The sequence below is a fragment of the Phyllobates terribilis genome, unplaced genomic scaffold, assembly GCF_046119375.1.
Source record: "Phyllobates terribilis strain yellow unplaced genomic scaffold, ASM4611937v1 Scaffold_1__5_contigs__length_1240528914, whole genome shotgun sequence".
Taxonomy (NCBI): domain Eukaryota; kingdom Metazoa; phylum Chordata; class Amphibia; order Anura; family Dendrobatidae; genus Phyllobates; species Phyllobates terribilis.
The window spans coordinates 954,326,865-954,353,472 of record NW_027362761.1 but is presented as its reverse complement, the minus strand read 5'-3'; the positions used below and the strand labels follow the sequence as shown (position 1 = coordinate 954,353,472).

Sequence of the window (26,608 nt, the reverse complement as noted above, 5' to 3'; positions counted from 1 at the left end):
CAAGTCCCACACACAGCTAGAAGCCCAATATTTTTTCAGAGCTAGATGCAGAAAAAAATTATATTCAATTTGCAACCTGATGGAGGTCAGTATAGATGGAGTAATAGAACAAGTCCCACACACAGCTAGAAGCCCAAATATTTTTTCAGAGGTAGATGCAGAAAAAAATTATATTCAGTTTGCAACCTGATGGAGGTCTGTATAGATGGATTAATAGAACAAGTCCCACACACAGCTACAAGCCCAATATTTTTTCAGAGGTAGATGCAGAAAAAAATATATTCAGTTTGCAACCTGATGGAGGTCAGTATAGATGGACTAATAGAGAAAGTCCCACACACTGCTAGAAGGCCAAATATTTTTTCAGAGCTAGATGCAGAAAAAAATGATATTCAATTTGCAACCTGATGGAGGTCAGTATAGATGGACTAATAGAATGATGCTATGCCCAAAAGATTTTACTTCACTAGGTGCAGTAAAAAAATTGGTATTCTATACACAGGTGGTATATCTTGCAACACAGATAGGCTACTCCACTGACTAACACACTCTGCAATAGGCCAAAAAGGATTAGCTTTGCTAGATTCAGCCAAATGCTGTGAAAAAAACTTGCACAGCACTGGCACAGACCTGCCTGGCAAAAACTGATAGGAACTGATGTAACCTAGTCCTGAAAAGGACTCCAATTACAATTAGTCTTTACTCCCACAACCTATCTATTTAAGAGGACAGACCTGCCTGATAAAAGTCGTAGGAAATGCTGTAACCTAGTCCTTAAAAGGACTGCAATCACAACTATTCCCTACTCCCAAGCTATCTGTAGATTTGTGCGAAAATTGGCTTGAAATTAACAAGGTATAGCGCACACAGCAACAGCGGTGCCGTCTAACACGCAGCTGCAGCAGTGAGAAAATGGTGGCGACGGGGAAAATGGCTTGGTCTTATAGGGCAAGGACATGTGACATACACTGCCAATGGCACATGCCCTTGCTTGTGTGAAAAAAAGCACTTCGCTCCGTGTGTGCGCTGCTGATAGGCTGACAGTTTGCACCTCCCCACTGTAAATGCGGGAAAGAGAAAAAAAAATGGAGATCTTCATTATTCCTGCAGAGATCCATCCCCTGCCCCTCCCCCCACCCCGCTGTACACTCAAACTGCGTATTAACATTAATTTTCATCATTACTGAGAAAAAATCCAGTTATGATTTTGGTGCACGAACAGTTATCGAACATAACCTCGAACAGCCGAATTTTTCTCAAATCGTTCGTGTTCGCCGAACGGCTCGAACACTGCCCAAAACAGCTCGAATTTGAGATTGGCGAACAGTTCGAGTAGAACAACGCTCATCTCTACTCATGTCTACATAGGAGTTGTTCCTGTCACAACTCCACCAGGTGAGCGTCACCAGCACTGACCTACTCTCCCTCCACAGGATATCACCCTATTGTGTGCTCTGTTTCCCACATCTAAATATATTTATTAACAGCTGTTTAGCACATCTGCAGTCATTACTAACAGCTAGTAAAATATATATGCCATATACAGTATATGATATATATATGTATACATATCAGATACATATATATACGAGCGTATATGCCATATACAGTATATGATAAACAGTATGTGATTATATATATATATATATATATATATATATACACACAGTATATATACAGTACAGACCAAAAGTTTGGACACACCTTCTCATTTAAAGATCTTTCTGTATTTTCATGACTATGAAAATTGTACATTCACACTGAGGGCATCAAAACTATGAATTAACATATGTGGAATTATATAGTTAACAAAAAAGTGTGAAACAACTGAAAATATGTCTTATATTCTAGGTTCTTCACAGTAGCCACCTTTTGCTTTGATGACTGCTTTGCACACTCAGTGTGGGACGTGTTCTATTAGTCCATCTATACTAACCTCCACCAGGTTGCAAATTCAAAATAATTTTATCTGCATCTAGCTCTGAAAAAATATTTGGGCTGGGGCTTGTAGCAGTGTGTGGGACTTGTTCTATTAGTCCATCTATACTAACCTCCACCAGGTTGCAAATTCAAAATATTTTTTATCTGCATCTAGCTCTGAAAAAATATTTGGGCTTGGGCTTGTAGCAGTGTGTGGGACTTGTTCTATTAGTCGATCTATACTAACCTCCACCAGGTTGCAAATTCAAAATAATTTTTATCTGCATCTAGCTCTGAAAAAATATTTGGGCTTGGGCTTGTAGCAGTGTGTGGGACTTGTTCTATTAGTCCATCTATACTAACCTCCACCAGGTTGCAAATTCAAAATAATTTTTATCTGCATCTAGCTCTGAAAAAATATTTGGGCTTGGGCTTGTAGCAGTGTGTGGGACTTGTTCTATTAGTCCATCTATACTAACCTCCAGCAGGTTGCAAATTCAAAATAATTTTTATCTGCATCTAGCTCTGAAAAAATATTTGGGCTTGGGCTTGTAGCAGTGTCTGGGACTTGTTCTATTAGTCCATCTATACTAACCTCCAGCAGGTTGCAAATTCAAAATAATTTTTATCTGCATCTAGCTCTGAAAAAATATTTGGGCTTGGGCTTGTAGCAGTGTGTGGGACTTGTTCTATTAGTCCATCTATACTAACCTCCACCAGGTTGCAAATTCAAAATAATTTTTATCTGCATCTAGCTCTGAAAAAATATTTGGGCTTGGGCTTGTAACAGTGTGTGGGACTTGTTCTATTAGTCCATCTATACTAACCTCCACCAGGTTGCAAATTCAAAATAATTTTTATCTGCATCTAGCTCTGAAAAATTATTTGGGCTTGGGCTTGTAGCAGTGTGTGGGACTTGTTCTATTAGTCCATCTATACTAACCTCCAGCAGGTTGCAAATTCAAAATAATTTTTATCTGCATCTAGCTCTGAAAAAATATTTGGGCTTGGGCTTGTAGCAGTGTGTGGGACTTGTTCTATTAGTCCATCTATACTAACCTCCACCAGGTTGCAAATTCAAAATAATTTTTATCTGCATCTAGCGCTAAAAAAATATTTGGGCTTGGGCTTGTAGCAGTGTGTGGGACTTGTTCTATTAGTCCATCTATACTAACCTCCACCAGGTTGCAAATTCAAAATAATTTTTATCTGCATCTAGCTCTGAAAAAATATTTGGGCTTGGGCTTGTAGCAGTGTGTGGGACTTGTTCTATTAGTCCATCTATACTAACATCCAGCAGGTTGCAAATTCAAAATAATTTTTATCTGCATCTAGCTCTGAAAAAATATTTGGGCTTGGGCTTGTAGCAGTGTGTGGGACTTGTTCTATTAGTCCATCTACACTAACCTCCAGCAGGTTGCAAATTCAAAATAATTTTTATCTGCATCTAGCTCTGAAAAAATATTTGGGCTTGGGCTTGTAGCAGTGTGTGGGACTTGTTCTATTAGTCCATCTATACTAACCTCCACCAGGCTGCAAATTCAAAATAATTTTTATCTGCATCTAGCTCTGAAAAAAATATTTGGGCTTGGGCTTGTAGCAGTGTGTGGGACTTGTTCTATTAGTCCATCTATACTAACCTCCGCCAGGTTGCAAATTCAAAGTAATTTTTATCTGCATCTAGCTCTGAAAAAATATTTGGGCTTGGGCTTGTAGCAGTGTGTGGGACTTGTTCTATTAGTCCATCTATACTAACCTCCAGCAGGTTGCAAATTCAAAATAATTTTTATCTGCATCTAGCTCTGAAAAAATATTTGGGCTTGGGCTTGTAGCAGTGTGTGGGACTTGTTCTATTAGTCCATCTATACTAACCTCCACCAGGTTGCAAATTCAAAATAATTTTTATCTGCATCTAGCTCTGAAAAAATATTTGGGCTTGGGCTTGTAGCAGTGTGTGGGACTTGTTCTATTAGTCCATCTATACTAACCTCCACCAGGTTGCAAATTCCAAATAATTTTTATCTGCATCTAGCTCTGAAAAAATATTTGGGCTTGGGCTTGTAGCAGTGTGTGGGACTTGTTCTATTAGTCCATCTATACTAACCTCCAGCAGGTTGCAAATTCAAAATATTTTTTATCTGCATCTAGCTCTGAAAAAATATTTGGGCTTGGGCTTGTAGCAGTGTATGGGACTTGTTCTATTAGTCCATCTATACTAACCTCCACCAGGTTGCAAATTCAAAATAATTTTTATCTGCATCTAGCTCTGAAAAAATATTTGGGCTTGGGCTTGTGGCAGTGTGTGGGACTTGTTCTATTAGTCCATCTATACTAACCTCCACCAGGTTGCAAATTCAAAATAATTTTTATCTGCATCTAGCTCTGAAAAAATATTTGGGCTTGGGCTTGTAGCAGTGTGTGGGACTTGTTCTATTAGTCCATCTATACTAACCTCCAGCAGGTTGCAAATTCAAAATAATTTTTATCTGCATCTAGCTCTGAAAAAATATTTGGGCTTGGGCTTGTAGCAGTGTGTGGGACTTGTTCTATTAGTCCATCTATACTAACCTCCAGCAGGTTGCAAATTCAAAATAATTTTTATCTGCATCTAGCTCTGAAAAAATATTTGGGCTTGGGCTTGAAGCAGTGTGTGGGACTTGTTCTATTAGTCCATCTATACTAACCTCCACCAGGTTGCAAATTCAAAATAATTTTTATCTGCATCTAGCTCTGAAAAAATATTTGAGCTTGGGCTTGTAGCAGTGTGTGGGACTTGTTCTATTAGTCCATCTATACTAACCTCCACCAGGTTGCAAATTCCAAATAATTTTTATCTGCATCTAGCTCTGAAAAAATATTTGGGCTTGGGCTTGTAGCAGTGTGTGGGACTTGTTCTATTAGTCCATCTATACTAACCTCCAGCAGGTTGCAAATTCAAAATAATTTTTATCTGCATCTAGCTCTGAAAAAATATTTGGGCTTGGGCTTGAAGCAGTGTGTGGGACTTGTTCTATTAGTCCATCTATACTAACCTCCACCAGGTTGCAAATTCAAAATAATTTTTATCTGCATCTAGCTCTGAAAAAATATTTGGGCTTGTAGCAGTGTGTACTCATTGTATTAGGCAATCTATACCAAGCTCCACCAGCTTTGAAATTAATAATAATTTTTAGCTGCATCTTGCCTGGAAATTAATTTTGGGCACATTAGCAGTGTGTGGTACTCATTCTATTAGGCCATCTATTCTAAGCTCCACCAGCTTTGAAATTAATAATATTTTTTAGCTGCATCTAGCCCGGAAAATAATTTTTCTTCCCAATAGTGGTAGCAATAGAAATATGGGGCACGCTCCTGGCTAACAAAAATATACGCTTCATAACAAAAAACACCAGCCTAGCGCACTGCATTAATAATATGGCATCATCGTCTCTCCCAGTGCTAGGCCTACTACGCCGGCTAGCATTCCTGTGCCTAAAACACAATGTATGGGTCTGCGCTAGCCACGATGCTGAGGGGTCTAAAGCTGCTGCTAACGATTTATCACAATTCAATTGGCAGATTTTCACAAAGCTCCTACCCAACGCCCACCCATCGGGCAACAGTTGCCCACCCTCCCTATGGGATCTAGTGGCGAATAGTTGATGCCATTAATCAGAGCGTCAGTTGTCCCGTCGACGTGTCAAGCATACGGTAAGGCATGGGAAGAGTGGACACGACTAGTAGCAGGCAGACGGGTTGACCAATGTGAACAAGCCAGATTACAAGTCACCATAGAATTTCTCCACCAGCTAATGATGAGGGGCATATCAGGGGCGTCAGTGCAGCGGTGTCTGACCGGAGTAGCATTTCATTTCCAACTACTGAATTGGGGAGATGTGACAAAGAGATTCATCATCAGACAATCCATAAAAGGGTGGAAAAGGGGTCAGCCAAGTCAGGAGTGTAGACGTCCCGTCCCGTGTCACTAAAACTGATTTCTCACATCATATCCCTAACACCATTAACTTGACACTCACAATTTGAAGCAACACTACTGTCTACTGCATTTGCGATCGCCTTCTTCGGAGCGCTATGCATAAGCGAATTAGTCCCTCAATCCAAAATTACCACCAGTGGAGGCTTATTACACCAGGACGCAGTCATAGCCAATAATGCAATACGTCTACGCATACGCCAATCGAAAACGGTTCCAGCGGGCAGGGGCACTTGGGTACTTCTACAACCCACAAACGGTACACTGAGTCGGGTAACAATAGTAAAAACATATATAACCATCAGATCACAAAGTAATTTCTTCCTATCACACATTGATGGAAGGCCATTATCAAGATACCAGTTCCAAGCTATATTTAATAAATGCATAACATCGGCAGGGAACCACCCCAAAGATTACGGGATACACTCATTTCGCATAGGCGCGGCCACGGAAGCAGCAAGAGCAGGACTGTCAGAAACGGAAGTTCGGATGATAGGGAGATGGCGATCCACGTGTTTGGCGAGATACATAAGACCGGACTTGTTATCCTAACGTGGTTTGTTTCTTTTACAGGTGACGCTAAGGCAACAGTGTGGGTGATAGGCCACTCGTATATATATTGGGCAGAAAAAAGGGCGAAAGTCCGGCCAGGCGGGAGGAAATTAGAGTTTCATAACACATATTTCAACTGGAGAGGTATTAGAGGCCTGCTATGGCCACAGGTACTAATGGAAGTAATCAACGTAGGGAGAGAGGCAAGAGGTCCGGTCATCTTAGTTATACAGGCCGGGGGAAATGACCTAGGTCATCACAAGAGCGCATAACTAATGGCAATAATGAAACTAGACACTGAGCGCTTCAGAGAATTTTTCACAAAACTAACTATAGTATGGTCAGAGATTGTGCCAATAGCGGTATGGCAAGGTGCGCGAGACATCACAGCCATCAAACGGACAAGGCGGGTAATAAATATTCGGATGGCAAAATTTAGAAGAGACAGAGGCGGTGTACAACACCGACAACTGGAAGGAGATAAAGCAGGCCTCATACGGCCCGACGGTGTTCACTTAATGGATATTGGACTGGACATATTCCTGTCAGGACTCCAGGACGGAGTGGAACAAGCGTTAAGAGTGATGGATGGGGGTCAGAGTCCTGCATACGAGTATGCAGGATCCTCCGTGGCCTGGAAATAGAAAGGACATGTTGGAGAGTTACACTTGTTGGCCAACTTGCCGGTGTGGAGACCCAGGGCATGCTGCAACAAGCTGAATTATTTTAGAAATAAAATGCCATTCTAATGGAATGAGTATAAAGAGTTAATAAAGCTGTGACTGATCCTCACCCATCCAGTTGTAAGAGTTACATTATTGTATTGTCAAGGAAAGGGGGGCGGTAGGGGGGCTGAGCGTCTGGGTTTGGTTGGGGGTCCCCACAGTCTACCTAGGCTAGATGCATTTAAAAATTCTTATTAGATACACAGGCGGAGCAGCTTGCTTCGCAGCTGGGCTACTACACCCAAAGTATTGCCTAGGCTAGATGCAGTTAAAAATTCTACGCTGACTAGCAGACACTGAAGCTTTGGAGCAGACCTCTGAGTAAACAGCTCTTCAGACTCAACCATCTGTGTTACCCCAAGCCATAGTATATGTGGTTTCTTACAGTTAAAAGGGGGGGGGGAGCGACCCAACCCACCTGGAATTGACGATGCCAACGTCACGTAAAACACAGCAAGGGGACTCCAAAAAGAGTCTCCATTTTTTCCAAAAATTGTGGCACAGACACCACTTAAGTGGCATCAATTGCCCCACAGTTGCTTAAAACGGTTGGTGAGGTGATTTTACCAAATCCTCATGCTTTTAGTCTCCCCATGATGACACAGGGGTAGAAAAAGTCCTTGCGGATCCATGATTTGTTCATCTTTATGAACGTGAGTCTGTCTACATTCTCAGTGGACAGCCGCGTGCGCTTATCTGTCAGCACACCACCAGCAGCGCTGAACACATGTTCAGAGAGAACGCTGGCTGCAGGGTATGACAAGATCTCCAAGGCGTGAGTGGCGAGCTCCGGCCATTTTCCCAGATTGGAAGCCCAAAATGAGCAAGGGTCCAGTGACACAGTCATAGCTTCGATGTTCACTTGGAGATACTCCTGTACCATCCTCTCTAGGCGTTGACTATGTGTCAGACTTCTTGTCTCCTGTGGCCTTGCAAAGGATGGTCTAAAAAAGTGGTGAAACGATTCCACAAAATTGCTGTTACCAGCAGATACTGTGCTACTGTTACGGTTTGAGTGATGAAGACTCGACAGTCACACATTTTGCAAGTTAGAACTGTGAGATTCACTACATGCACCACTGGTGTTTTGTGGAAAAGCACATGTAAGATTCTGCAACACCCTCTGCTGATACTCCTGCATGCGTGAATCCCTTTCTATGGCAGGAATTATTTCGGCAAATTTACCTTTGTACCGGGGATCAAAGAGTGTGGCAACCCAGTAGTCGGGATTACTTCGAATTCTGACAATCCGAGGGTCATGTTGCAGGTAGTGCAGCAAGAAGGCACTCATGTGTCTTGCGCATCCAGGAGGACCAAGTCCTTGTTGTGTTGGTGGCAAGGTAAGAATCATGCTTCCTTCCTCTGCCCTCTCCCCCCTACCTCGCACAACAGAAATGTGATCAAGGTCTCCCTCATCTGATGAGTCTTACATGCCCATCGCTAGTTCGTCCTCCACTTCTTCCTCGGCTCCTGCACCTTCCTCAACAGTTTGGCTGCTACCATGCGCCCTGGTTAATCCCTCTCCCCCACCCTCCCATGCCTGCCGCCTTGGTGCTGCCGACCGTCTGGACCTTGGAGATGTTATCCCTTCCGCATACGACTCCTCCTCTACTTCCTCCACCTCCTCTTGTCCCACCACCTGACTCTGAATTCTGTTTAACGTGTGATCCAGCATGTAAATCACCAGAATAGTCATGCTGATAATGGCATCGTCGTCAGCACTAAACATCTTTGTCGCCATTTCAAAACTGTGCAGAAGGGTATGTGGCGCCCCTGAGGGTTCAGTCGCCACTGAGGTACTGCATCTCACCCAGAGGTGTGGTATCTCACCCTCAGGTAAGGAAGGAGTATGGCTCGGGACCCTAACACCTGCATCCAACACATACCCGCAGTGGGGGTAGGGCGAGATTGTTCCTAAGGGAGAGCACAGTCCCAGGTCCCTAGCTGGTGGGAGGGTCCTATGTAGTGGGTGTGGGTGGAGAAAGCAGCTTAGGGGAGCACATGACAGGGAGAGTATAAATAGGAAGCCATCTTAGAAAGAGCAAGCCAGTCAGAGGAGAAGTGACAGGAGCAGAGGCTCTGCATGAGCTCTGCTCCGGAGGCGGGCCTAACCTGGGAGGCCTAGGACTGAAGGAGAGAAGAGAGGAATGGGAGCAGGAAGGCTCCAGGAACCGAAGGGACCCTAGGGGTACGGGCCGTGCAGAAGGCCACCCGTACGCCCGCTGCTACCAGGAGGTAGAGGGGTCAGGCCAGATAAGGGGAACCGGTCCCTCAACTAGCGGAGACACAGCAAGGCTCAACTAGAAACCGGAGGCTGCAGCATTTCATGTACTGCAGGTCAAAGTCCACACCAGTCTCACTAAGAAGGTAGCCACATAGGACCCAAGGGACGGAACACACGTCGCCCGCCAAGGCCCGAGGATACCGGATAGAAGTGTCACCGGGTGTGAGGTGCAGGGAGAAGGCCAGAGAAAGGACACACAGAAGGGGGTCCTGCTAAGTACTCCGGAGTTTTCTGGGGGTGGACTGAGCCACTCACTGAGTACGCACAGCACGACGGGGGAGATTGCTCTGGTACCTGTAATCTGGACTGCCACAACTGTGAGTAAAGATCTTGGGACTGCATCACATGGACTCTGTGTTCATTACTGACTCCCTGCACTACAACCACCATCATCCACCCACACTGCCCTGAACCTACACTCTTCCTGTGGGGAGTAATAATACCATTGCTGCAAAACCACCAGCTTCAGAGGACTGTTCCGCACTCCAGTGGCCGCACTCCACAGGTGGCGTAGTCGGACATTATAAAACCCATATATACAAATTACCCTTGGATTGACCGCCCTGGGTCAAGGACCGGGTCGCCGCCACAGTGACTACAACCCCCAGCGTCTACTGGCCCGGCTCCGGGTACCCCACGGCCCAGGGGGCGCGTCAACTTCATAGGTCCCTGATCTGAGACCACTCCTGCAGCGTGATTTGCCCCACCTCTGGATCTCGTTGGCCCAGGCTATACGTCAGAACGTATTGCACCAGGGCTTGTCGGTGCTGCCACAGTCGCTGCAACATGTGCAGAGTTGAATTCCACCGTGTCGGCACATCGCATTTCAGCCGGTGAACTGGCAGGCCCAACGACTTCTGTAGAGATGTAAGTCGTTGAGCTGCGGGATGCGAACAGCGGAAGTGAGCACACAGCGACCGTGCCCTCTGCAGAAGGCCATCTAGTCCGGGATAGTGGGCTAAAAATTGCTGGATAACCAGGTTCAACACGTGAGCCATACAAGGCACGTGTGTGACATTGCCCCGGCTAAGGGCCGCACCCAGGTTTGCAGCATTGTCGCACATGGTCTTCCCTGGTTGCAGGTCCAGTGGAGACAACCATTCATGAAACTGGGTCTCCAGAGCTGACCACAACTTCTCAGCTGTGTGACTCACATTTCCCAGACATTTCAAAGTAAACACCGCCTGATGCCGTTGAGCCCTGCTGCCAGCATAGTAAGGAGGTGTGCAGGATTCCTTCTGCGCAGTTAGAAAGCGGGTGGCATTACCAGACAGGCTTTGGGTGCAGGTGGAGGACCGAGAGGAGGTTGAGGAGGCAGAAGCAGTGGAGGAACTTCTAGATAAAAAGGATTGACGTACAACTCGTGGGGACGGCAAGACTTGGACAGCAGCCCCTTGTCCTGCTGTCACCATAGTTAGCCAGTGCCCAGTCAGCGACATGTAACGCCCCTGTCCATGCCTACTCGCCCAAGTGTCTGTGGTGAAATGCACCCTGTCACACACAGAGTTTCTCAAAGAAGCGGTGATGTTGTGTGCGACATGCTGGTGGAGCGCAGGCACACCTTTCTTTGAGAAGTAGTGCCGACTGGGCATCTGGTACTGGGGCACTGCGACGGACATAAGGTCTCGAAAATCCTCTGTGTCCACCAGGTGGAAAGGCAGCATTTCTGTAGCCAACATCTTGCAGATGGTGAAATTCAACCTCTTAGCTTTCTCATGGCTAGGAGGAAATGGTCTTTTACTTGTCCACATCTGAGGGACCAAGGGCTGGCTGTTGTGCTTAGACGGGGTTGAGTAGGGAGTCCCCGGCAAACTTGCTGGTCTGTGAGGAAGATGCAGGCGGAAAAGTTAGGTTGCCTTGATCCAAAGGTGGTGCTTTCGATGTCGGACAGCGCTCAACACCAGCTGGTGTTTCCACTTCCAAATGAAATGATGACCTGCCAATCACACTGGCTGTTGCGGGTATAGAGGTGGCAGGTCTGCGTCCAAAAACATGTGTGACTGCTGTCCCCCCAGTCACAGAGGATGAAGAGGCCACAGATGCACAAGATGGAGCAGACGGTGGTTGGCCCGGCCCGCTAGGCCGCATTGTAGCACAGTGAGCTTCCCACTGCAACTTATGCTTCATATCAATGTGACGGTTCATGCATGAAGTACTCAAACTATGGATTTTTTGGCCTCTACTTAGCTTTTGGTGACAAATAATATAGATAACACGAGTTGGGTCATCCTTATCGATCTGAAAAAATGCCCAGGCTATGCAAGGCTTAGAGCCCATGCGACCTGAAGAGCCACTACGACTTGTGGTCAGAGGCAGAGTTGTGGTTGAGGATGCAGTTGTTGACGTGCTTCCAGTACTCCGTCTCTGTCCAGGAAGGCGCAACCTAACCTCGTCGTCAATAGCATCTGTGACGCCCAGCTGCGCTTGGTATCACAGATCCTAGAAGAGTGCATTGATGGAATCCTCCACAAGAGGCCCCCATAAACATTCACACATCTCCACCTTCCACCTCAGACCAGCAGAGGGAGCCCGTTAGAGATATAAATAGGGAAGGTGGAGCTAGGCAGTTCAGTTCCTCTGAAGAGTTCCTGCAGTAGAGAAGCCTAAGAGAGGTCAGTCTGCAGTGGAGCTCAGTCTAGTCTAGAGAACGATGTTAATAGTTCAGCAGTGGAGCATGAGGCTCCAGTTAGCTAGATTCAGGGAGCCCAGTTAAAGCTTAAGGTGTGCCGGCGCCATAAGATCGGTGAAGCGCAGCAAGCTGCCGTTAGTGTGTATAGCCTAGTGAGGGCCCGAGTAGGCCGAAGGCGAGTGGAGAGTTAGTACATAGGGGGCAGAGGAGCTTAACCAGCTCACCCCAAAGCATTTTCCGGACACCGGATCCGAGCTTACCGGGATCTCTATGACCCAGTAAGGCATAACCGGAATCCCTGGAGAACTACAAGTCCCAGGATCGCTAAGGTGCTGATACGTAACAGAGCTAGGAAACGCTTAGGCCCCGCATACTGGGAGCGTGAACTCCAAGACAAGGACCTACCACAAGGTCAGCCAGCGCAGGACAGAGACAAAGTTAGGCCTAGCTCAAGGCAGGTCAGAAACTTACTACGCAGTGGCAAGAAACAGGAGGCCCTACACCCGCTCATTGGGTAGGATCCTGATATGCACCCTTCACCCTACAGTGCTCCGGGATGTGCCTGAATTTCCACCAGTAAAAGGTACTGAAGTGACTACCGTGTCCATTCCTGTTCTTGCTCTGACCCAGCTGGGTCTCGCCTGTCCTGCATTTCCCCTGCATACGCTTTTCTGAGGCCTAGCTCCACCTGTGGGGAGCTATTCCATCGAGCTGCCTTATCACCGGCCTCAGTGGAGTGCTGCAGGACTGGTGCTTCTCACCAGATACCACAGGTGGCGTCACGAACTCTTCTAAAATTAACAATTATCCACCCTTTTAAAGAGTGACCCCAGGGTACGGGCCCGGGAGCCGACCACCGCGACATCCCAAAGGCCAGGCAAAGGCCCGGGTACCGAGTCATCCCCATCCCCTGGGCTAGTCACATCCTCCTCCACCTCCTCTGCTGACCTCATCGACTGGCTGACTGTGGGTTGACAGTAAGTGGGATCTCCAACCTCGTCATCATCACCCTGTGTGTTCTCACACCCGTCGTCCTCAGAGCCAACCTCTTCCTGCCCTGACCGAAAAGTCAAGTTGTCGCTCCAATCAGGTATTTGAGTCTCATCATCGTCTTCATCATTGTCTCCACCAACAGGAGTTACAGTTTGGGAACGAGGGTCTACATTATGCTCAGAACCTTCTTCATCTGGTCCTGGATCCGACTCATAAAGATTCTGGGCATCAGTGCAGATCATTTCCTCGTCTGGATTAACAGAAGCTCTGGAGCAGACCTCCGTTTCCCAGGCAATAGTATGAGTAAACAGCTGTGCAGACTCAACCATCTGTGTTACCCCATACTCAGACGGGCAGCTGGAGACTTGGGAGATGTGAGGAAGCAAGTGCGATTGGGGTGACACCTCTGAGGACTGGAGTATTTGTGATGTTGAAGTTGAAGTGGAGGAGAGCCCACTTGAAGGAGCACTTCATATCCATTGAAGCATCTGCTGTTTTTGTGCCTCATCTGGAATTTGCAGCGATGGGCGTGTCCGTAAGAAAGGGATCGTATCACAGTGTCCACGAAAAGAAGTAGACATCTTAGTTTGGCTGGAAGATGGTCTTTCTTCTGCAGATGTTACTCCCCCCCACCACGGGGGAGCTCGACCCACCAGCGGGCAGGCACCAGTATTGGGAGAGGGGGGCTGGCCATCAGGGTCCACCGTGGCTCTGGCACAAACCCGGCGACACGGAGGTCGCACGGGCAGGAACGGACTGGCCGTGTCGGCTTCGCACTTTTTTGGTTTTAGAAGGGCATGACATGCCTATATCTGTGTCTCCTCCTCCTTTTACTCCTCCACCTCTTTTCTTTTCGCATGACTATATGTACTTGTCACTTTTGCATGTGTTATTTGTGCCTTCTGAGCAGCTTGTCAGCTTTTGGACACCTTTGAAGTGTTTTCCATGTGTTTTCTATGTGTTTCTATGTGTTTTCGTTTGCCTGCCATTGGTTTTAACAGTGTTCGACGGTGTTCGACGAAAAGTTCGGCGAACATACGGGTGTTCGACGAACCGTACCGAACTCGAACACTACGGGGGTGGCTCAACACTATTCATGACGCCACCTGTGGAATGCGGCCAAAGGGAGCCGCCGCTGCGGAGCAGTCCTCTGAAGCTGATGTTACTGCAGCAGGCATGGTGTGGCTCTCCACAGGAAGAGCTAGCTCCAGGGCAGTGTAGACATTGTTGGTTGTGCTTGGCATTGCAGTGCAGGGGGAAAGATGACGCAGCTGAAATAATGGACGGAGGCAGTGCGGTGCAGTCATCCGAGTCTTTACTCACAGTTCTCATGTACGTTCCACTGATACACTGCGCGGGTGCCAGCCTCCCACGTCGCGCTGCGGTCACCAGAACAGGGGTTCAGCTCTTCCTCAAGTAGGTTAGAAACACCTGACGGAACCCCGCTTTCTTATGTTCCTCTCTAGACCGACTTCACGCTGGGTCTTCTCCCTCCTGCCCTGCGCTTCCCCACTCACAGTCCCGCTCGGGTGCTCTGAAGTCCCTCCTGTCTAACTGGAGTTCCCGGACCTACTTGACCATCACAGTGATTAGAATGAGGCTTTGGCAACTGAACTATAAAAGCCAGAAGCCTCCGGTTTTTCCAGACCTGAAGTGACACGGCTGGTCCAGGGGCCGGCCCCCTTCTTGCGGCCTGATCCCTCTTGTCTTCTGACAGATTCGGGACGTACGGGTGCCGTCCTGCACTCGCCGTACCCCCTGGGATCCCTTCAACAGAACGGAGCTTTCCTCCTCAGCTCCCCTCCTGGGCCTCTAGCACTAGGCCCCAACTTGTGGAGCAGAGCTCCTAAGGAAACTCTGCTCCCAGACTGACTAACACTCTCTCCTCTCACTGACTGTCCTGCCACCCTAAGATGGCTTCCCTTTAAATACCTCCTTCTATGGTGCTCCCCTAAACTGCTTCCTCCACCCACACCCACTACTGGTTCCCCCTACCTTTGGGTTCCCCCCACTCCAGCCAGGGACAGGGCTCAGCACTGTGCACATGCGTCTTGCCCTTCCAGCCGGCCTGGAGTAGTGTAGTGTTGAATGTGGGTGTTGGGGTTCCGGGCAGCACTCCCTCCTTACCTGAGAGAAGGAGATACCACACCTCTGGGTGAGGTGCAGTACCTCTGTGGCGACTGAACCCTCAGGGGCGCCACAGCTGTGTCTGTCAGCATAGTGTCCAGAGGCTGGAGGCGCTGCCAGGAGACAGGCCAGTACACCAGGAGACGTGGAGGGGGTCGTAGGAGGGCAACAACCCAGCAGCAGGAACGCTATCTCCGCCTTTGTGCAAGGAGGAACAGGAGGAGCACTGCCAGAGCCTTGTAAAATGACCTCCAACAGGCCACAAATGTGCATGTGTCTGCACAAACGGTTAGAAACCGAGTCCTTGAGGGTGGTATGAGGGCCAGACGTCCACAGATGGGGGTTGTGCTCACAGCCCAACACCGTGCAGGACTCTTGGCATTTGCCACAGAACACCAGGATTGGCAAAATCACTACTGGCGCCCTGTGCTCTTCACAGATGAAAGCAGGTTCACACTGAGCACATGTGACAGACATGACATAGTCTTGAGACGCCGTGGAGAGCGATCTGCTGCCTGCAACATCCTTCAGCATGACTGGTTTGGCAGTGGGTCAGTAAAGGTGTGGGGTGGCATTTCTTTGGAGGGCCGCACAGCCCTCCATGTGGTCGCCAGAGGTAGCCTGACTGCCATTAGGTACCAAGATGAGATTCTCAGACCCCTTGTGAGACCATATGCTGGTGCGGTTGGCCCTGGGTTCCTCCTAATGCAGGACAATACCAGACCTCATGTGGCTGGAGTGTGTCAGCAGTTCCTGTAAGATGAAGGCATTGAAGCTATGGAAAGGCCCGCCCGTTCCCCAGACCTGAATCCGATTGAGCACATCTGGGACATCATGTCTCGCTCCATCCACCAATGTCACGTTGCACCACAGACTGTCCAGGAGTTGGCGGATGCTTTAGTCCAGGTCTAGGAGGAGATCCCACAGGAGACATCAAAATTGGATCAGCCTGTAGTGTGTTTTTCCACTTTAATTTTGGTGGTAACTCCAAATCCAGGCCTCCATTGGTTAATAAATTTGATTTCCATTGATGATTTTTGTGTGATTTTGTTATCAGCACTTTGTTCAATGAGAATACTTCATTCATTCAGATCTAGGATGTGTTATTTGAGTGTTCCCTTTATTTTTTTGAGCAGTGTATATATATATCATCACTTCCAGGACACCTTGTCAAAGAGAGTCTCTCAGTAGGATCAACCCTCCTAAACTGTTTCTTTGGGACTGCAGGTCATAGAAAGTTGAATAAAACAATACCTTCATATCTGCGATCTGATGTCTTATTCCAGAGAAGTCCATGCTTTTTTGTATGTAAATGAGCTAAGATCTATTGACCGTACACAGATCTCCCTGAGTATCTGCCTCCAGAGCTTATTTTAAATGAAAGGGGGCATTACCAGTGTGAGAAATGTAATGACTGACACTTAGCTCTCATAACGCTGTACAGCAGAAGTGAAGTTTGTCTCATTCAAACACATTTGCAGTTGTCCTCTCATAGCGTAATGTAGTTTGTTTTTTGCTATTTCGCTCTGGAATTGCTTCCTTCATACGGCAGAGTGGTTTACTCTGAAATGTCAATCTCCTTTTTCTACTAATCGATATGGAAAAGAGGGTTTACCTTAATTTGACGACAAAACTTCCAACAGCTGTAATATTCATCGGCTAATATTGGAGTTGTGACAATCACAACCTTTTCAGGTGAGCAACTCCATAACTCCCTTCTCATCTGTACCTTTCAATGTCACTATGTGCGCTTGTCTCTCCCCCCTTTTATTCTCTATGAGAACAAATATCAGTCATTACATGTCTCGCACAGGTAATGCCCCATTTAATTTAAAATAAGCTCTGGAGGCAGATTCTCATGCAGATCTGTGTCCGGCCCATAGAGCTTAAAAGATAATTTACATATACGAAAAATGTGAATTTTCCTGGAATAAGACATCGGATTACAGATATGAAGGTATCATTTTATTCATCTTTCTATGCCCAACATGCCCATACAGATGGTTTAGTAGGGTTTATGCTTCTGACAGATTCCCTTTAATAATGAATGCCTGCAAAAAACAGTGAAGTATGGTGAAGGTTCATTGCAAGTTTGCGGCTGCACTTCAGCAAATGGAGTTGGGAATTTGGTTAAGATTAAAGTTTCCCCAATGCTGAGAAATGCAAGCAAATACTTATCCATAATGCAATACCATCAGGGAGGGATCTAATTGTGTCCAAATTTATTCTGCAGCAAGATTACAATTCCAATTATACAGCCAATGTGATTAACAATTATCTTCAGTGTAAAGAAGGAGTCCTGGAAGTGATATGTCCTACAGAGCCCTGATCTCAACGTCATAATATCTGTGTGGGATTACATCAAGAGACAAAAGAATTTTGTGCAAGCCTAGATCGATGGAAGATTTGTGGATAATTCTCCAAGATGTTTGGAACAACCTCCCTGCCGAGTGTCTTCAAAAACTGAGAATACACTAGCATGGTAAAAATCTATTCCATTTTATCGAGCAGAATTGAAGACCGTGATATTGTAAATCATTGATCTTCATCATTGTTGTCTCCATAATGATGCTTTTAGCAAAAAATAACAATAACAAAAGCCACTGATGCCTAGTGCATGATTCTTACAAGTGTCACCACTATATAACATGGGCACTTCTTGCTTAGTAGATAGACATGTCCCCCCTATTGGCAGCATGGAACATAATGGAAATTCTGAGTATACTGTATTATGTTTAGTTTACGACAATGATTTGTTACTGAAGGAATGACTTACCAGTGGCATGTTTGGCAGAATCTCCTTTATGTTCTACGAAAAATTAGAAATAAACAAATGGATTGCAAAATATAACTTAAATTTTACATATGGACATACATCTTGCACACCAATGCCTTTTCAGTTCAACCTTACAGCCTACTTAGTTCTGTGTGCAGTGGCATTGCTCTCGGGAGTGGGCCTTGTGCACTGGCATGTGATGTGACTAAACGCTCCTCCACTTGCCACAGCAGGAAACAACAGTATAAATGTCAAATTTTCAAATAGGGCCAAGGAGCTTCAAATTCCACTTCTGTTCATGTGTGGTTCCTTATCACACACAGACTTTGAGTGGACTGCTTAATAGTGTTGTGCGAACGCGCTCGGATAAGGTGTTGGACAGCCGCAACACATGCACAGATTGCCTAACAAACAAGCAATCCCTATGTGTTGCGGCTGTCTAAAAACCACGGTGACGCGAACATATTTGATGAGCACACCGAAGATTCTCGGTTAGGACTCGAGCGTGCTCAAATAACACCTTATCCAAGCACGTTCGCACAATACTACTGCTTAGTCCAGTATACAGCATACTGCAATATTTCTATTCTGACTGCATAGAACAAATGGGGGAAATTTCAGAAACTGTCTAAAAATGTATTCTGCTCTTGAAATATTAAAGCTGTGCTGTGATTGGTTGCTTTAGAAAAGAAAGATAATTTTTTAGACAGTTTTCATAAACCTGACCCAATATCTTTATACCACCATCATTTTTATGCATGGACCTACTTAAATACAGTAGCAACTATTAGGGATCCATTTCATGCAGATCCAAAATGCACATGTGCATAAAAAGTGCAATATTGTATCCCTCAGTTAGAACAGGGATATGTTTTGTATTTAGGCTAGGTTCACATTAATACAGTGCTCTCTGACTAGCACTGCGCCAGTGAGTGACGTGTATGTGACATATACTGTATCTAATGTGTGAGTGACGTGTTTGTGACACGTATATAATGTGTGAGCGACTTGTGACATGTATCTAATGTGTAAGTGACTTCTCTGTGTTACACATCTAATGTGTGTGACACATATCTAATGTGTGAGTGATGTATGTGTGAGATGTATCTAATATGTGAGCAACGTGTGTAGATGGGTGAGAGGTAAATCAGGAAAGTAACACATTTCTTGCTGATCATACTAGTAGAGTAAATTAAAGTTGCATTTTTTTAATCTGCCACGAGGTGATGAGAAGTGTCTCGGTGTTATCTTCATGTGTAGTGTCCTGGACTCTTTGCACGCAATCTCCATAGCCTTCTACCTCTGTTCCTGGGAGGACCCTAAGGCCACCACTCAAAACGAAGTTATTTTGAATAGTCTGTAGCATGATAATTTTCCTGCATTAATATGGCATCCAACTATTATTGTATAGTGGTATTATTTGTTGCTTTGGTACTTGTAAAGTGGCAGCGTATACTTGGCCCAAGACTGTCTAATTAGTTGTTTCGGTGTCCCACTTATTTTCTTTCTTGTGATGTGAGTGGTAAGGGACGATGCCAAACAAAGCAAAATTTGATCAACCATTAAAATTGCACTGCTATTTTTCCAGAATCTGGGGGGGGGTAGTGCAATATTTTTTCAAGGGTTTGTTTTGGGTTAGTGTGCTTTGGTTACTTCTGAATACCAGTCCATCCCTGATTTGGGCCATCAGTCCACATGGGAAAAGGAACATTTAAATAGCCCAATAGTTTATTGCATAAAGCAAACAGATGAAAGAAGCCTGACATCTGAATAAAGGGTAATTTTGTACTTACTTGCTTTGTCAGTTGTCATAGTGGTGTCTGGTTTTCCTGCCGGGACTGTAGATGTACAAAAAAGTGGAACAAAATATTTTAATACAATGCAGTAATTCTCTAGACAATGAGGGATGGACATAATTACTATAATCTTTTTGCATGGAATGAATTGGATAGTGGTTTGAAATGACTTTTGTGATTTATAATATTATAGAGAGGGAAGGAGGAGGGGGATTTAGCAAGTCGATGCTTGTTCTTTATAAGAATTTACTTGTATATCTATATATATAATTGTCTTATCCCGTCTGTCTCTCTGTCTGTCCAGGAAATCCCGCGTCGCTCATTGGTCCGGCCGCTGTCTGTCCAGGAAATCCCGCGTCGCTCGATTTCAGAAAAAAGATGGCGGCCGTTAGCGGCTCATCTGCTGGACGGAGGTCAGCGGCGATGCAGCCTGGAGATGAGCAGCAGAACTACCCTGACCGGCGGCGCCGCTGCTGACCTCCATGCGGCTAACGTCGGGAGATCAGCGGCTAGGACCGCTGATCTCCCGACGGCAAGTGTGAACGGAGGACCGGGGAGCAGCGGCGCCGCCGGTCGGTATGCTTCTGCTGCGAGCAGCCGCTCATCTCCCAGCTGCTCGCAGCGGAATTACCCGCACAGGCAGCGCCGCTCCCCGGTCCTCGCTAATACGACGCTGATTGGTCGCAGCCGCCGGACGCGACCAATTAGCGATATGGGCTGCAAATTTAAACGCCGCTCTGCTGATTAGTCGTGGCCGCCGCCCGCGACCAATCAGCGATTTGGGCGCCAAATTTAAACTCGCTCTTCAGTACTCACTAACATGGTTCGCTGATTGGTCGCAGCCGCCGGCCGCGACCAATCAGCGATATGAGTGGCAAATTTAAACAACGCTCTGCTGATTGGTCGCGGCCGCCGTCCGATCGCGACCAATCAGCATTATGGGCGCCAAATTTAAACAACGCTCTGCTGATTGGACAAATCAGCAGAGCGGTGTTTAAATTTGGTGCCAATCTCGCTGATTGGTCGTGGCTGGCCGGCGGCCGCGACCAATCAGCAGAGCGTTGTTTAAATTTGGCGCCAATAATGCTGATTGGTCGCGGCCGGCGGCCTCGACCAATCAGCAGAGTGTTGTTTAAATTTGGCGCCAATCAGCGAGATTGGCGCCAAATTTAAATACCGCTTTGCAGATTGGTCGCGGTCGCCGGCCATGACCAATCAGCATTATTGGCGCCAAATTTAAACAACGCTCTGCTGATTGGTCGCGGCCGCCGGCCGACCGCAACCAATCAGCGAGATTGGCGTCAAATTTAAACACCGCTCTGCTGATTGGTTGCGGCCGCTGGCCGACCGCGACCAATCAGCGAGATTGGCACCAAATTTAAACACCCCTCTGCTGATTGGTCGCCGTCCGCGACCAATCAGCGATATTGGCGCCAAATTTAAACACCGTTTTGCTGAGTAGTCGCGACTAATCAGCGATTTTATCGCCAAATTTAAACAAGCTCTCCGGTCCTCACTAACACAGTTCGCTGATTGGTCGTGGCCGCCACCCGCGACAAATCACCGATATTGCCGCCAAATTTAAACACCGTTTTGCTGATTGGTCGCAGTTGCCGGCCGCGACAAATCAACGATTTTGGCGCCAAATTTAAACAACGTTCTGCTGATTGCGCCCGGTCGGCCGCATACATATTCTAGAATACCCGATGCGTTACAATCGGGCCACCATCTAGTATAATATAATGAGATATATTAAAAAATCTATTAAAAATTAAAAATAATTAAAAAATAAAAAACATTAAAAATTCTAACGTTTAAGAAATTATAAAACTTCTGTGTACATATATACTATATATATATATACAGTACAGACCAAAAGTTTGGACACACCTTCTCATTTAAAGATTTTTCTGTATTTTCATGACTTTGAAAATTGTACATTCACACAGAAGGCATCAAAACTATGAATTAACACATGTGGAATTATATACTTAACAAAAAAGTGTGAAACAACTGAAAATATGTCTTATATTCTAGGTTCTTCAAAGTAGCCAACTTTTGCTTTGATGACTGCTTTGCACACTTTTGGCATTCTCTTGATGAGCTTCAAGAGGTAGTCACCGAAAATGGTCTTCCAACAATCTTGAAGGAGTTCCCAGAGATGCTTAGCACTTGTTGGCCCTTTTGCCTTCACTCTGCGGTCCAGCTCACCCCAAACCATCTCGATTGGGTTCAGGTCTGGTGATTGTGGAGGCCAGGTCATCTGGCGTAGCACCCCATCACTCTCTTTCTCGGTCAAATAGCCCTTACACAGCCTGGAGGTGTGTTTGGGGTTATTGTCCTGTTGAAAAATAAATGATGGTCCAACTAAACGCAAACCGGATGGAATAGCATGCCGCTGCAAGATGCTGTGGTAGCCATGCTGGTTCAGTATGCCTTCAATTTTGAATAAATCCCCAACAGTGTCACCAGCAAAGCACCCCCACACCATCACACCTCCTCCTCCATGCTTCACGGTGGGAACCAGGCATGTAGAGTCCATCCGTTCACTTTTTCTGCGTTGCACAAAGACACGGTCGTTGGATCTCAAATTTGGACTCAGACCAAAGCACAGATTTCCACTGGTCTAATGTCCATTCCTTGTGTTCTTTAGCCCAAACAAGTCTCTTCTGCTTGTTGCCTGTCCTTAGCAGTGGTTTCCTAGCAGCTATTTTACCATGAAGGCCTTCTGCACAAAGTCTCCTCTTAACAGTTGTTGAAGAGATGTGTCTGCTGCTAGAACTCTGTGTGGCATTGACCTGGTCTCTAATCTGAGCTGCTGTTAACCTGCGATTTCTGAGGCTGGTGACTCGGATAAACTTATCCTCAGAAGCAGAGGTGACTCTTGGTCTTCCTTTCCTGGGGCAGTCCTCATGTGAGCCAGTTTCTTTGTAGCGCTTGATGGTTTTTGCAACTGCACTTGGGGACACTTTCAAAGTTTGCCCAATTTTTCGGACTGACTGACCTTCATTTCATAAAGTAATGATGACCACTCATTTTTCTTTATTTAGCTTCTTTTTTCTTGCCATAATACAAATTCTAACAGTCTATTCAGTAGGACTATCAGCTGTGTATCCACCAGACTTCTGCACAACACAACTGATGGTCCCAACCCCATTTATAAGGCAAGAAGTCCCACTTATTAAACCTAACAGGGCAAACCTGTGAAGTGAAAGCCATTTCCGGTGACTACCTCTTGAAGCTCATCAAGAGAATGCCAAGAGTGTGCAAAGTAGTCATCAAAGCAAAAGGTGGCTACTTTGAAGAACCTAGAATATAAGACATATTTTCAGTTGTTTCACACTTTTTTGTTAAGTATATAATTCTACATGTGTTAATTCATAGTTTTGATGCCTTCAGTGTGAATGTACAATTTTCAAAGTCATGAAAATACAGAAAAATCTTTAAATGAGAAGGTGTGTCCAAACTTTTGGTCTGTACTGTATATATATATATATATATGTACAGTATATATATATATATATATATATATATATATATATATATATATATACACAGTGGTGGCCAAAAGTATTGGCACCCCTACAATTCTGTCAGATAATACTCAGTTTCTTCCTGAAAATTCTTTGGTATTATTATCTTCATTTAATTTGTCTTCAATGAAAAAACACAAAAAGAATTGTCCTAAAGCCAAATTGGATACAATTCCACACCAAACCTAAAAAAGGGGGTGGACAAAAGTATTGGCACTGTTTGAAAAATCATGTGATGCTTCTCTAATTCGTGTAATTAACAGCACCTGTAACTTACCTGTGGCACCTAACAGGTGTTGGCAATAACTAAATCACACTTGCAGACAGTTAACATGGATTAAAGTTGACTCAACCTCTGTCCTGTGTCCTTGTGTGTACCACATTGAGCATGGAGAAAAGAAAGAAGACCAAAGAACTGTCTGAGGACTTGAGAAACCAAATTGTGAGGAAGCATGAGCAATCTCAAGGCTACAAGTCCATCTCCAAAGACCTGAATGTTCCTGTTTCTTCCGTGCGCAGTGTCATCAAGAAGTTTAAAGCCCATGGCACTGTGGCTAACCTCCCTAGATGTGGACGGAAAAGAAAAATTGACGAAAGATTTCAACGCAAGATTGTGCGGATGGTGGATAAAGAACCTCGACTAACATCCAAACAAGTTCAAGCTGCCCTGCAGTCCGAGGGTACAACAGTGTCAACCCGTACTATCCGTCGGCGTCTGAATGAAAAGGGACTGTATGGTTGGATACCCAGGAAGACCCCACTTCTTACCCCGAGACATAAAAAAAGCCAGGCTGGAGTTTGCCAAAACTTACCTGAGAAAGCCTAAAACGTTTTGGAAGAATGTTCTCTGGTCAGATGAGACAAAAGTAGAGCTTTTTGGGAAAAAGCATCAACATAGAGTGTACAGGAAAAAGAAAGAGGCATTCAAAGAAAAGAACACGGTCCCTACAGTCAAACATGGCAGAGGTTCCCTGATGTTTTGGGGTTGCTTTGCTGCCTCGGGCACTGGACTGCTTGACCGTGTGCATGGCATTATCAAGTCTGAAGACTACCAACAAATTTTGCAGCATAATGTAGGGCCCAGTGTGAGAAAGCTGGGTCTCCCTCAGAGGTCATGGGTCTTCCAGCAGGACAATGACCCAAAACACACTTCCAAAAGCACTATAAAATGGTTTGAGAGTAAGCACTGGAGACTTCTAAGGTGGCCAGCAATGAGTCCAGACCTGAATCTCATAGAACACATGTGGAGAGATCTCAAAATGGCAGTTTGGAGAAGGCACCCTTCAAATATCAGGGACCTGGAGCAGTTTGCCAAAGAAGAATGGTCTACAATTCCAGCAGAGCATTGTAAGAAACTCATTCATGGTTACCGGAAACGGTTGTTCGCAGTTATTTTGGCTAAAGGTTGTGCAACCAAGTATTAGGCTGAGGGTGCCAATACTTTTGTCTGGCCCATTTTTGGAGTTTTGTGTGAAATGATCAATGATTTGATTTTTGCTTCATTCTCTTTTGTGTTTTTTCCTTGCAAGCAAATTAAATGAAGATAATAATACCAAAGAATTTGTGATTGCAATCATTTTCAGGAAGAAACTGAGTATTATCTGACAGAATTGCAGGGGTGCCAATACTTTTGGCCATCACTGTATATATGGGAATAATTAAATGGAATTGAAAGAAGCCTGATGGCTGAATAAAGGGTAATTTTGTACTTACTAGCTTTGTCAGTTGTCATTGTAATATCTGGTTTTCCTGCCGGGACTGTATATGTACAAAAAAGTGTAACAAAATATTTTAATACAATGTGTAAAATATACAAAAGTGTTTTAAATGCAAAAAGTGTTTTAAATGCACAAAGCAAAAAGTATGTAAAATATACTAAGCAATAAATATTAAAACTAAGAACTTGCACGTATAATAATTCTTAAATGTAACTTTTAAATGTTAAGAAGATATGCGGGCCCTATTTTTTTTTAAAGTTTGTATTGGGGTGTGTGGCTCCACCCCGGGTTGTGCATCCTTATCCACTCATGTTTCCCAAATAACGTTTCATTACAAACTAAGCCTGGTTTCCCATCTCTTCCACATTTCATTTGAGGTCTGGTTAGGGATCATCCATATTGAAATACACCTTAGCGTATGCTCAAAAAACGTTAACCAAGTACCTCACAAAACAATAGTGGAATTCGTGTATGCATTAATCACAGTGTAGTCACACACAGTGTATGTATATATGTTTTTAATGTTTGTAATTATAGTTTGAAAAATTTCAAATTCAAATATTTTAAAATGGATATTAAAGATGATCAAACTGTTTGAAATTCGAATTTGTTAAGTTAGCTGAATTTTCCACAAAAAAAAATTAATTTCAGCAAATAAATTTGCAGCTAATCTCAATACAGCAAAACCTCTAATTGCCCTGAAAATAGGTATATAACACTCAGAGGTCTCCTAAGGCCCTCTTCACAGGTGGCTGTTTCCAGTATGTGTGGTGTCCCTTTTCACACGTACCAGATACGCGCACACATGCATACTAATTATAGTCTATGGGGCTGCACACATGTCCGTGTTTTCACGAGGACCGTGTGTCCGTTTAACCCTCAAGTAGACATGTTCATTTATTCCCGGCAGCATGGAAGACAATACATACCGCACAAACGCACATGGATGACATAAGTGTGTCATCCGTGTGCCGTCCATGTGACACGTACCGGAATAGAAAGCAGAATAGAAATTAAACATTTTTAAGTGTTAAAGATGCGCAAAGATAGAGATAGATACAGTGGCATGTAAAAGTTTGGGCACCTCTGGTCAAAATTACTGTCATTGTAAACAGTTAAGCAAGTTGAATATGAAATTGTCTCTAAAAGGCCTAAAGTCAAAGATGATACATTTATTTTGTATTTTAGGCTACTATATATATATACAGTGCCTACAAGTAGTATTCAACCCCCTGCAGATTTAGCTGGTTGACACATGCGGAATTAACTTGGCATTGTGACATTTGTACTGTAGATCAGCCTGGAAGTGGGAAATACTTTGCAGCAAATTTTGTTTTTGTTTTTTTTTTTGTTTTTTTTTTTAAAACGTTAAAAGTTAATTCAGAGTGTCATTTATTATTCAACCCCTCAAACCACAAGAATTCTGTTTGGTCCCCCTAAAGTATTAAGAAGTAGTTCAGGCACCAAGAATAATGAGCTTCACATGTGTGGATTAAAGATCTCTTTTGCCAGCCTTTTCTGACTATTTAAGACCCTCCCCAAACTTGTGAACAGCACTCAGACATGGTCAACATGGAAA

General features: G+C 45.0%; 1 protein-coding gene across 34 annotated transcripts in view; it reads right to left on the bottom strand.

Moving 5' to 3' along the window:
• The window catches only part of LOC141155441 (uncharacterized), a 352,337-nt gene that overhangs the window by 23,427 nt on the left and 302,302 nt on the right, over positions 1–26,608 (bottom strand). For 31 of the 34 annotated variants that reach the window (XR_012247541.1, XM_073642309.1, XM_073642346.1 and 28 more), the window contains 3 exons: positions 25,025–25,069; positions 19,776–19,820; positions 17,983–18,015 (listed from right to left, as the gene is read on the bottom strand). Coding sequence is in view for 32 of the 34 variants with exons in the window: in XM_073642309.1 (XP_073498410.1) it covers positions 17,983–18,015; positions 19,776–19,820; positions 25,025–25,069 (123 nt within the window). In the remaining 2 variants the exon portion in view is untranslated. The remainder of the gene's footprint in view (positions 1–17,982; positions 18,016–19,775; positions 19,821–25,024; positions 25,070–26,608) is intronic. The other 3 variants (XR_012247565.1, XM_073642338.1, XM_073642460.1) reach the window with 1 other exon arrangement.